At 38.6% G+C, this 13,468-nt stretch overlaps 1 protein-coding gene across 6 annotated transcripts in view; it reads right to left on the reverse strand.

Annotated features, from left to right (window-relative positions):
- The window catches only part of LOC144066816 (uncharacterized), a 127,235-nt gene that overhangs the window by 59,774 nt on the left and 53,993 nt on the right, over positions 1-13,468 (reverse strand). For 4 of the 6 annotated variants that reach the window (XR_013297728.1, XR_013297729.1, XM_077590171.1 and 1 more), the window contains exons 4-5: positions 12,264-12,353; positions 6,830-6,906 (exon numbers count right to left, since the gene is read on the reverse strand). Coding sequence is in view for 3 of the 6 variants with exons in the window: in XM_077590171.1 (XP_077446297.1) it covers positions 6,830-6,906; positions 12,264-12,353 (167 nt within the window). In the remaining 3 variants the exon portion in view is untranslated. The remainder of the gene's footprint in view (positions 1-6,829; positions 6,907-12,263; positions 12,354-13,468) is intronic. The other 2 variants (XR_013297730.1, XM_077590172.1) reach the window with 1 other exon arrangement.

The following is a 13,468-nucleotide window of genomic DNA, read 5'->3' on the forward strand; positions in this document are numbered from 1 at the left end:
TGTGGAGTAATGAATCTTGAACAACAGCCACCTGTGGTTTTAACGTGGAGAAATATACATTGAAATAGACGACAGCGTAATCCGACACTGACTGCTTCGACCCAGCGTTCATCTATCTTGTTATTTTTTATTTTTTTAGACTGATGCCGGAAAACAAGCATAAACAAAAACACTGCAAGTGTCTCGGAGGCCCTACGTGACTGGAAAAGAAGAAGAAGAATCAAAGTAAGACAACTGAGATGATTGTCCTGGTAGTCATTTGCGGCTGACATTGCGGACTGAGCAAGGTTTTGCTTTGCTGTATATTGGCTGACATTCACTTTGTCAGGTCATCTGGCCTCGCAAGAAAAATAAGCAGACAGGTCGTGAGCGCAAATGGCAAAAATGACCTTTATTGATGTTTAAGTGACATGAGTAATTGGGACCAGGGAAGTAGAAAATCAGTCAATATATAGCAAAGCACAAAGGGTGATGGTCCAGACACAAAATGGCGGATGAGCCACATTCATTTCAGCATTTAACCATTTGGATAGGCAGTGAATTATCGTGTTTCAGTCAATTTGCTAGAATTCATGCTAAAAAAAAATGAGAATTTGAATTATCTTATTTTGATTTTCGGAAATATACTACTTTTTTATTAGATTTTGTTGTATTAGTGTCATGCTGAATGCTGCTATGCCAGACAGTCTATAACAGTCTAACATTAGGTCTAGAAATAAATATATATTTTTCCAAGTAGTAATAGTCACGATCAACATTGAACAATTCTGAGTCTTTACGGGAATTGTATTGCATAGAATCCATGACCAAAACATGACCTTTGGCAAACAATACCCAAACCAAAACAAGACCAAGACTATACAATCCTTTAAGAATTCTGTACAAGTCAAAACCAAGACCTTCAAAATGCATCTTTAAGAATTATAGACTATGTCTGCTGAATATTTTAACCCTCTGCAAAGACTAAGACAAGAGTTGACCATAAATTAAGAACTGGTCTTCAGAATTTTGATTCAGGGACCAGAAAACGGCAGCTTTATAAGTTGGTAGTGACCCATTAAGAGGAAGCTCCAATGGAACAAAGGATTTATGGGTAGTTGTCCTTGAACAAGGCAGAAACTAGCGGGGGGTTGGGGGTAGCCATGTGAACAGGACAGTGGAGTAGAACGGGAGCAAGAAAGTAGGGCAAAGTGAAATGGACCCGTGGTGGGAGAAATCCAAGAAGGGAAGGCAAAACGGGCAAATATAAAAACGAAAGCGATAATTATAGGAATAGGAGTCTTTGACTGGTGAACTCCAATTCACCTCTTTTCCATCTGTCAAGTCCAATCCACTGGTTGGCCAAGCCGGCGTCCTTTCATCTCGGCCCGGCTCATGAATCCCCTTTCATTTGGACTTTTTACACCCCCCAGCTTGCCTCGCTTCCTCTCTGTCATGCTTTTTCAGATTGAGACATCTCGCATTTCTCCTGGGTCTTCCCTGCCGCTTTTATCTCCCTTTGCATTTTCTACTCGCTTTTTTTTTTTTGCTGGTTAATATGAGAATGAAATGACTTGGATAGGAAAGAGGGGGAAAAAAGCATATTTTGCTATTAGAAATTGGGAATTCGCATTGGAAATTGGACATCTACCACCGTCATTAGCAGCCAATGTTGATGTGGATAACGACAGAAGTCCCAAAATTCTAGTTTCCAACAAATAAAAGCATTTGATTCTGTATCTACAGTATGAAATCTGATCTAAAGGATAAAACTACTGTACCAGAAAAGAGTTTCTATGAAATCCACCCACTCGCCAACATACTAATCTGCACCATCGACAACCTGTCTAAATATTTGTCCCCCTCGAGCGACGCTACTGTGCCCTTTTGAGCCATCAAATCCAATAAAACAGAGGAGACAAAGACTCCAATTTTCAGCCAGCCCAAACAATGACTCGCTAATGTGAGCCTTGTGAAATCAAGACTTGCACTCTGTCCTTTGTTCTCCAATGACACTGCAACTTTCATAACCATCTGGCATACCAGAAGACATTAAAAACAACATTCACACCCATTTTTGTGGTACATCAAGTTCACCCACAAGCGTGCGAACCATCCGAGATCAACGTTAACACACCACGACACCAAAAAGAGTTAAAAATGTTGGTGTCTAGACTTTTGGTAGAAGCAGCCTGCAGACAGAACAGAGACAGCACAATATCCCTGAATTCTCTCAACACATTTATCATTCTTCCCCAAATATATGCACCCGCATCATTCCAACACAATACCCGAGAGAGAGAGGGGGGATGCAGAAGGCGGAGAAAAGCAGAGGTAAACTCTCATTGCTGTCTCCATATCCATCATGAAAATGTCAGAATGTGCTTGCAAAGGGGAGCGTCACAATGCGCTGTCGTTCAGGCAGGAATGGCCGTGCTTAGACACCATGCAATATGGATGGGGGGATTTTATTGGTAATATAAGGGCGAGGACACGGAGGACATACAGGAAGGAATTGTTCTAGGAAAAGCTTTAAAGTCTTCGGTCAGAATTATGACTAATCGTATCAATAGACACGTAAATAATACTGTATACATATTAGTATTGTACACATTTCAGGCTTTATATTTAGTGGCTCTTATTTTAATTAGTGTTGTACCGATACCATTTTTTTTTGTCTCCCGATAAGGCGGATTCTGCTTAGATGAAGAATTTTAAAACAAGTTTTTTAATGTCCAATGAATTTAAAGTAGGAGAGTTGGCAGCAAATGTTCACCCATTCGCTGCTAGCCTGATACTGTAAAAGGATTGGACGTCCAGTAATAATAAATTATATTTTAATTCATAGCAGCGTGAACAGACTGTCGATCGATGCCTCCCAAAGGATGATTGGACGCCAAACTATTGAATGTTTATCATCCTTACTCACACCGAATGAGTCAATGTAGAAGTTTTCCTTTCAATATTCAACGGCCTAATAAAGGTTCAATTGTCCACTTAGAAACTAAATTCTTAAGCCTACTCTAGTTTGGCCTTTCCTTTGTGACATTTCAACGGCGACATCCGATGTTTGCTTTTGCGAGAAATCTCGGCTGTTTTCTCCTTCTCGCCGTCCAATCCCTCTCTTGGGCGCTGAGGAGCTAACGCGACCTTTACGTGCTGATGAATCCTCGCATAGCCGTAAGTCATCCCCCGTTAGCAAAATGGACGCAAGCGGCTCGGGACAGGGAAAAAAGCGGCACATGCAATTGGTTCGTTTATGTCAAGATAAGCATGTTTGGATCCTAAAGGAGCAGGGAAATATGATATTGATACCAATAAGTGCCTTTTTCGTATATTACATTTATATTTGTCAATAGAATTAAAGATTTAAAAAGACAGCATTATTTTTGAGGAATTATTTATGATGACTCTTTTCTTGCACAAATTATGATTTTTTTTCAATTTTATTTTTAGGGGTCTCAAACCTGCAGACGAAATGTAGGATTAGTGTTGCCCACATGTATTTTGCGATGTAGTAAATTGAAAAACAAACCGAAAAGAAAGATAAATTCAAATACATGCGCCCCATTTGTATTTTGCTCTGGGAATTGTAATTATTTATACAAATATATGTATATATTTTTTCAGTTTTGTTTGTTATTTGTGACTTCATTGCTTGGATAATCACTCCCAGCCTCGGCTTGGGCACGGATTACGATCAATATCCTTCTTTTACAACTAGGACAACAACATACTTTGACCTGGGCTGACAGAAAAAATATATAATATATAACTTTTGAAGATGTGATCTGTCCCTGAGGGTGAAGTGCAATGTTCATTTACAAGTACATTCAGCTCAGCCATTTTTCCCCCTCACACAATACTCAACTGACCATGCGTGCCAAGCCGAACTTCTCCACATCTGCTCCCCACCGTGCCGGCACACACGCACACACCTCCCGTATTCCACTTTTAATTTCTGGTTGAGATGGCGCGGTCATGGTGTGCAAAAATCTGCCAAGCGCCCACGCTCCCTAATTAACTACAATCACAAACAAGATGTGCACTCAAAAAAGAAGCTTCTATTATGCCTAAATCTACAGCTGAAAGCAGTTGGCATGCCTACGCTCCCACCAATAAGCCTGGGATTGTCATTAAGGTCCATGTAATATTTCAGGAGACATTAATAACCAGTGTGATTGGGCCTAAAATGTCAAGGCATTAATTCGACATATCAAACAGCAGTCACTTCCAAGTTGCTGCACCACACTCATAAAAATGACAATTTTCACTTAAGTGACTGCACTAGCGAGAGAGAATACAAATCACTGTATTAACTCATTCAATGAGGAGTCAGGATCCCCTGATCATTCGTTCATTTTATTTAAAACTAATTATCCTGTAATGAGGCGCACCTGACTATAAACTGTACTCGCAATGTTTTACAAGATTTGTCTTTTTTTGTCTTTCTTATAAAAGCCATACTGGACTTTAAAGCCGAAAGGGGGCCACATTGGATTATGGGATACTAACACCTAAAGACATGCAGGTAATTAGCCGGCAAAAATCCATAAATCAGACACACTAGACTATAGGCTTCAAGGTTAAAATCGTGGGGGGGAATAATGGATTATATCTAGAAACGTACGGTATATAAAATGAATGTGTGGGAAACACTAACACTACAATTAGAGGTCAAATAGGGACCCCAAAGTAAAGTGTTGTTGTTTTTTAAAATCAGAACCCGTGCATGAAAACGTTAGCATTTTTGTACTACTTTGGTTGCGACCTGTTGCTAAATATAAAGCAACACACACTTAATATACATCGAATCTAAAGAGTATGTGCTGTGGTAGTTGGCCAAAAAACAAAAATCTTAAACTGCTATAAACATCCAATTCATTTTAAGTGAATGAGTTCAGTTGATAGTGTCAATTTGTATGAAACGTGTAGCATAAAGTCGTCTCCCAACTAATTGAACCCATTATAAACTGACTCTCTACGTATCATGTATACAGTACAAGACAACCTAACGTGCTAGGCTAGAAAAAAAGCCAAATGATGGAATGTCCATCATCGTCACCTGCCCAGAAAGAGTTAACAAGTCCGCAGATTCCTAGTAAAAACCACTTTACGCAGCCTTTGCCCTCCAGCAGAGACACGATCAATGTCATCAATATCCGATCAAGCTGCGACGGGTCGTAAAGGTGAGCCGCTTTTTTTCGTTGGTCTTGAGCGAGAGTTAACGAGTACGTCCAAGAGTCTCACACCGCACGCACGGGCAAAATAACGAAGGTTCGATACTTCACATTTATCCTCCAACTTTGAACTAGAGGAGAAAGTCTTTAATCTACGCGGCGCCTTTCATGGCGTGGCAGAAAGATGTCCGCCGGGAAGGCCCATCCATTAACGGCTAGTTGCTTTTAACCTGCAGCTGACTTTGCTATTCAGCTCGTTTGGACATCATCGTCCAGAGATTGTCATTATTATTCAGCTCCAAACACTTTTATATCAAAGACTGTCCAAAAACAGGCCAATGTTTAAAATGTCGTTGACCAGTTTATGAACAACTGCATGATCCAAAAATAAGCAATTCTGGGATTTGATCGGATTGCATTCGCGGAATTTGTCGAAATGACAATGTTTCGTATTAATTTTCAAAGATGCTTTACCTAAACAAGCTGGTGAATTGGGATATAATGTGACTAATTAAAAGCGTACTTAATGACTGCTTCTGATAGCTCGCATCTCATGTAGGCTTGAATGGAGCAATGAAATGACAACTTTGCGCTCCAAGGTTGACTTTTGTTCCAAATTTACAAAAGAAATACGTGTAATGCAGTCAATGGCCTCAAATATCCTAGTCAATAATATGCACTTTAGTTTTCATAAAATTTTATCAACACTTTTGTGAATAATCGCTGCCAGTCCTCCTAGTGTGATTGAACTGGATGTCTATTGCCCTGCATTATATTTTTATAATTACATTATTTCTCCACCCATTTGGTAGAAACTTGTTCAAAAGTTGTTTCCTGTGCTAATTTGGATTTGTCACGTATGTTTTAAAGTCATCGTCAGTTGAAGGACGGAGTGTCGGTCCATCCGATGGACAGTCTCTAATGACGGGAGGATAGAGCTGGGATAATGGCTGATTCATCTCATCTTTAAAGTGCGCTTCATCACTTCATCTGAAAAATGTGCTCGCGCGTCAAAGTGCAGTTGAGGAAAGTGAAAACATTTTTCATGCCGACATTCATTTGACAGGGTCAGAGTTCTTTTTTATTTCCATTTGCCAACTGTGACTCACCCCTTCATTTCCTGCATTCCCTGTTTACTCGCTCCTGCCGCCTTATTTTGGGGGGTCACGTTTTTGTTATACCATTTACGTTGATGGACGTCCAATCCACTTGGACACTTCTACTCATGCCTACTCCAACTTCGCAAATTTGTCCCTCCCAGTTAAAAGAACGCCGATCGTTGTCATTAGCAGGCGATGAGTTCAAATGCATGTGCGTATATTAATGTATTATTGTAAAAAAAAGTTAACTTAGAAGTCATTAAATTACATGGTTTGACAAATATACACCTACATACGTATATTTATTTGATTTACTATTGATTATATATATATGGAAACCTATTTATATCATATCGATTAAATTGGAACATTGATGAATTATAAAAAAATCCCAAAATGAAAAACGACAATGTTTACCGACTCCCCTCTAATGTCTTATTAATAATTCTGAACATTAAAAAGCCTAAGTATATAAAAAGATCATATTTACATTTACGTCACAGTATATGAACTAATAAAATGGAGGACCATTCACATTAAAATGAAGTCAAAATAGCCTTGCTAGTTTACCTGCGATTGACGGTGCTAGACGTCCAATCCCTTTTGACTGGGAGGTCAAGTTCATCATCGATGATATGATCAGCCTCCTGAAATGAACAAAAATAATTCTTAAATCCAACCAAATCTTAAAAAAACAGTCATTTCCACTTTATAGAGTACAACCACTTCCCATAAAAGTCTCGCTCTCCCATGAGAAACCCTAAAAACAGGTATAATTGCCCAAATATCAGCACTTAATGTAAAGATCATTTGAAGGTGAACATTTCCCTCCGCCCCTTCACATCATCGGAAGGAAGATGCCAGTACACGTACGCGGCGCTGGCACGCCAAGAGGAGTACTCGTGCGCGAGAGCGGACCACCACGCCAGGCCCGAGACTTCCATCTCTGAGGTCGTCGGCCGGTAATTAGTTTTGTTCTAATGGCTACCTGTCAAGGTCAAGGGATTCCTGTAAGCCCTCCCCTTGCCGCTAATCACTCTGACCCATCTTCTCCCTTCAATGGCAGGCAACCACATGGCTCCCTTAAGAAATCACATGGCTTCAATTCTTATTCCACCTTCCGACGAGGCTTAGCCCCTGATAATAAATACAATGCTGCTTCTCCAGCTTCTATTTTGTTTATTCTCGCTACACTTTCCTCGCCGATACACAATAACTCCCACACCTAATTAACACTTTCCCGATTCTCCATCTGGATTTTGTTTTTTATTTCACTTTTCCACCCACATTGTGCATTTCTCTCCATAACACAGTGTGATCTAATTCTTTAACAGGATTATACCAATATGTACTCACATCGGTAACAATACCACACCAAAATGGCGGAATCAGCAGTGCAGGGGTGCTGGAGCCTATCTCAGCCAACTTTGGGAAGTAGGCGGGCGACACGCCAGTCAATCGCATCCTTGTTTTGGGGTTTTGTTTGTTTGTTTGTTTTTAAACTATATGTACAAAAAAAGAAGTATTTTTTTACTGATGGAACTTGGGTTGACTGGCAAAATTGTCAAAGAATATCAAGTACAAGTTGACCCAATTTAATTAGGTTTTGTTTCTTGAGACTGCAGCTGAAACTAGTTTATTTTAAATACAATATTTTAAAATTAAATACAACATTTTAAAATTAAATACAACGTTTAAAATTAAATACAACATTTTAAAATTAAATACAATGATTTCAAATGAAATACAATAGTTAAGACTAGAGTCTTTTATCTAACCACGCCTACCCAAGTTGTTGGAATTTACCAATAATGTTTTTTGACAGAATCAACTTCCCATCTGTCTGTACTGATTCACACATGCAAAATAAATCAAATGTGCAATAGGAAGTGTTAGTCACACATGCATTAAACCATCTGTAGTATAAACTGCATTATTCAATGTGTTAAATATACTATGTGATAGGGCCTGCATTTCTAGTGATAAAGAGCATTGCCAAACATTTAAATAAAGTGTGTTCCTTAGCATCATATCAAATCAAAATGTCTCCATTGTTTGCAAAGCAACATCTTTGTTCACAGCTATAATCTAATTCAATTTGATTAATTTTGCAAATAATTCCGACGCATTCATCTTCGACCCAACATAATTGCGCCGATATTTAAGCAAGACTGCATCATATGGGAAAGTATTACCTTCGCACTACTTTCTTGCAAAACCTACATGTCCTTGCAAAGAAATATTTTCCACCTACTTCACATCACGTGCGGAAATCAGAAAATAAAGCAAACTTTAGAAAGTTTCAAAAGTATAAAAACTGCTAAAACAGCAAGACGAGTTTGGTCTAAAGTGAACGTGTCGCCACATAAATGACTAATCAACAGGGTGAGCACCAATCGCCCTTGGCCGGTCCGTCTGGGAAAAAAAATGGGTCGAAAAGTGCGCTTAAAAGAAGGTCGTCTGATCACAGGCGTGCACTGTACAAATCCATCAGGGAGTTATTTCAAGGTGAATCATTTTTTCCAGCCTCGCAATTGAAGGGTTCTGCCGCGTACACAATCCTACTCTAATCCGTGCTTCCCATTCTTGACCCTCGCGCAACCTTTGACATGGCTTGGCTACGTCTATTGCTTACACCGCTAGTATCTCGTGCGGCTTTAGTACCCCTTTTGAAAATCTTGCAAGCTGTATATTGAGGCTTATGTTGCCATGAATGGTGGACATAGAGCCAGTGTACATTTGTGATGGACAACCAATCCATTTGGACTAGGAGGGGGGCCAGTTTAACTAATGGCATAGGCTAATTGTAGAAATAAAACACCCAAAATTCTGACTAAAATTGGATTGAAAACATTGTGCTGTTTTCATCAATTAAAAGTCATGAGTTTTCCTCAATTAAAACCATTTTGAATTTTTGCCCAAGTTTGTGGACTAAAACTTTTGTCCGTTTTCCAGTTTTTGTTGACTAAAACTACATTAAAATTCATGAGACTACTGCAATCCAATCATTTGTACATATACCATGTATAATAAATTAGCATTTGATTATTTTAAAATGTTCATTGACTAAAAATGCACTAGTTTTCGTTGACGTAAAACCGTTTTGAATTTTTGCCCAAGTTTGTGGACTAAAACTTTTGTGAGTTTCAAGTTTTTGTTGACTAAAACTAAATTAAAATTCCTGAGACTACAGCAATCCAATCATTTTTACATATACCATGTAGAATAAATTAGCATTTGATTATTTTAAAATGTTCATTTACTAAAAATGCACTACTTTTCATTGACGTACATTGAACAGGCGGAAATATCAGACATGGGGAAGACAGTACACCAAAAAATAATAATTAAATATACTTAGATGTACATGCTAAATGACTATAAATTGCAAAGCCAAGTAGTCACGGAGAGTTACTGAGTGGACAGGGCATATATAAATCTTGAAAGAAATGCGTGAAGACACTTGACAAATGAAAGTCGCATTTTACAATCTTACCGGAAGTATTTTGTCTTGAAACAAGTTTTTCAAAAAACGCTGGAGTTGTTAGCTATTTACTCACAATGTCAGGTAGGACAATAGATCATTACTCATGACATTGAGAAAGAGCTGGCCGGCGAGTAAATAAATGAGACTCTGGTGTCTGGCACACCTGGTTGAGTGAGCAGCTCATTTTCAAGCCCAGGATTAGACCTAATTAAGCGGGGTAATTAGGGAGTCGCTGAGAGGCGCGCCACGCCCCACCGGTACCACCAATGGCGCACCGCTTGGCCAGCTCGGCGATGTGGTACCAGATCAAACAAGATCTAATTGATGCCAGCTTAGCATCAGAAAAGATGATTGCGGCACAGCCAATTGTCACCCATATTTCACCAAAGTAAAGAAAAGGTACAACAGTAAATATGAAAATGTGGAAGCGACTAGTTAGCGTGACCGGACATTTCGTCGAAAGACGTTTGGTCCCCGGACGTTTGGTCCCCGGACGTTTGGTCGACCGGACGTTTGGTGGACCGGACATTTGGTGGACCGGGCATTTGGTCGACCGGACGTTTGGTGGAACGGACGTTTGGTAGAACGGACGTTTGGTCACCGGGTTCGCTCGCTGTCAAATTATGACAGAGTTTACTGTTGATATTTTGATATTAGATATTTAGATAATAAACTCACTCTCTCTCTCTCATGGTTATAATTCTGAGAGCTGGTTTCAACAGTAACAACCTGGCGACCAAACGTCCGTTCTACCAAACGTCCGGGGACCAAACGTCTTTAGTATGGCTCTCTCTTTGGTTTTGAGGAATACTATGAATTGTGCAGGTTCACATCATGTAAATATATGCATCATTTTCCTATCATTTTCATACTTTTGCTACAATAAGGATGCTTTGCTGATAGTTGGAAAAGGTTTTTAAGACATGTCTTGTTACGTCTAGGCCAGATGTTACCATTTGAGATACGCCAACATGTTGGTGTGCTTTTTACGTACACTAAAATCACATTCAAGTGACTATGCATTCATTTGGTCTTAAAAGAGTGTAAAAAGTATTTTTTTTCAAAAAGCATGGTATCACCATCCGTCAATACTACACAGCCAGGAAACCAATAGAAAGCACCCATACGTCAATAAAAATAAAAAAAAGAAAGAAATCCACTCATAGATCTTTGTGAAAAGCCAGAAAAACACGATTTCTTCAATTCCAAATGTCAAGTCATTATGGCAGCAAATGCTGCCATGGATTTCATGGATTGAAAAATAATTAGCGGGTCACCCCAGAGGCTTCACTTACAAGCGAAGAGGATGAAATGTATTCAGCGGCCTCTATGATCATCCGAGTAATTGTTGGAGCCTCTGGTGGTTATCGCCGTTGACCGTAGAGACGGACAGATGGACGGCATGACAAAATGAGCGTGACGTTTGTAGCCCCTCTTAAAGTCGTAATGGCTTTCAGCGGACGACTGACAGGCAGAAGGTCTGGACTTCTTCTCTCTAAAGCCTTTCCCAGAACACTACTGGCAAGTGGGACATAATTATACACTAAAAGCATCCTTTGTTTATCGCCATCGGAAAGATTACAAAGTTGAGTGAACGTAAATACTGTCTGAATTCAATTCAGTAATGAAATATACCACATTGTCATGACAGAGTAATCTTGTTTTCAGGGCTGTTTTGAGGAGCGCTAGCACAAACGTTTATTTTTGCGATTAATCGGCTCATCGGCACATGGTAAAATACAATTTTTACTGTAATATTAATCTGGCTTTAACATTTTAGCTGGGAATTGCAGTGGATCATAAAAAAAACATGAGTAAAGGGCATGAATCTTAATATTATATGAATATAATAACATGAATATTAGGTCAGATTGTAATTGTTTCATGTTAAAATGTGGTAAATATGCTAATTAGTTAGCCTGCTTTCATTGAAGACCACAGAAATCATATATTTACTTTTTCCTTCCATATGAATTGTATGAGTGAATAAAAACAAAAACTTAAAAATAGGATAAATACATTTTTTGAGGGGGGAACTTTTTTCAATTTAACATGTATTTAAAATAAAAAAATGAACATGTTTTAATTACATGTTATTTTAAATAACAATTTTGGGATACAAAACACTAAATATAATAGTGTTTTTTTAGGGTTTTTTTTTTCATTAAAGAACATTTACTGTTTGGGCATTTTTTAAAGTCAAAAATGGCTGTTGAATAATTTGATAATCAATGAATTCGATTAATTGTGACAGCCCTACTATTTACAGAGCAAATGATATAGAGCGTCTCATCCCATTTGTATGGTCCATTCCGATTCGTTTTGCTGCCCTATTTTTTATCTTGTTTGCCATTGGACTTCCTAATGGAGCTTTGAGTAAATCCATAGTCTTGTGAAATAATTGATTAGGGAGTCTGAGGAATCAATACATGATCTTGCAAGCTGAATATATGCACTTGTTCAAGGTCACAGATGCACGTACTTCTCTTATCAATGATATCATTTATGCACACTCACCACAAAAAGGCTGAAGAGTCTTTAAATGACATGGCAAACATGTCATGTATGGAATTTCTTTGCAGTGTTTGAGTTGGGATAAAAATGGATCTGGAATACAATATAATACATTTGATTGAAGAGGGTGCAATTTGGATGTAATAATAAACATTTCAAACATATTCTTTTTTTTTCAATTGATGACATTATTCATTCATATTGACATTTAAATGGAAAACTTTACTTTCATAATGAGCTACATTTTCCATGATGTTTTTGGAAATGCCCTTGCAAACATCAGATATTTAAATTGACTATTATGTGGAAAAATTGTTATTCAGTGAATTCATTTTAAAAAAAATAATTTAAAGAGAAATACATGTGTATCCCTGAAAATGAAATATTTTTAGATACCCTATATATACACAGGAATGCCGTCTAGTATTAGGATGTCAGATTATAGTATGTATTTGTTCAACATGCAATCAAAAATAATAGCAGTCAGCACTTTGTTTTTCAGTTTTTTTTTCCCCATTCTCCCAAGCTGGCTTTCCGACTGCAACGTATTTATTTGCGGTCTTGCCTGGTGGCTTTTTTATGCGTCTAGTACCCCCGCCCCCACCCCCTTCCTCATTTCCTCCTTCCTTCCCAGTGAGGGGGCTCAAGAGGCAGGGGAGGCATGATGGAGAAAAGGTCAGGTGCTTAAGATGGAAGTGGGAGGGAAAATAAGGGAATTGCTGGCAGAACCAAAACAGATAGACTGCCCCTCTGCTGTGCATGTCCCTAACCTCGGTGTCAAACTTGGTGGGCTGTGGAAGCCCACTTCCTTGACCCTCAAGGTTGTTCATTTCTGCTCCACCGTGTGTGATACTCCACCAGTGTTTGCTAGTTACTGCAATTACGCTCACCTTTAATCCCACGAGACGGCTGTAATGGAGAAAAGTCTTGAATAGCCTCAGGGTCAAATGGAGAATATTATTTATAGCTTACTTGGTATAATATAGCCATGAAAACAGTTCACTCAGTAACTGCCATTGACAGCGATCAACTCCGATGGCAGTGAATTTCTAAAAAATCAAATTCATCCATATTTTGTGAATAAAAACTAGATTCAGATGTAATATTTTAGATTTATTTTCAAGCAAAATGAAATATGAATCAGCTATGATAGTGAAAGTTACTGAGGTGAGACTTTATTGATAATTAATCGATTGTCATTGACAGGG

This window comes from Stigmatopora argus, chromosome 21 (genome assembly GCF_051989625.1).
Source record: "Stigmatopora argus isolate UIUO_Sarg chromosome 21, RoL_Sarg_1.0, whole genome shotgun sequence".
Lineage (NCBI taxonomy): Eukaryota > Metazoa > Chordata > Actinopteri > Syngnathiformes > Syngnathidae > Stigmatopora > Stigmatopora argus.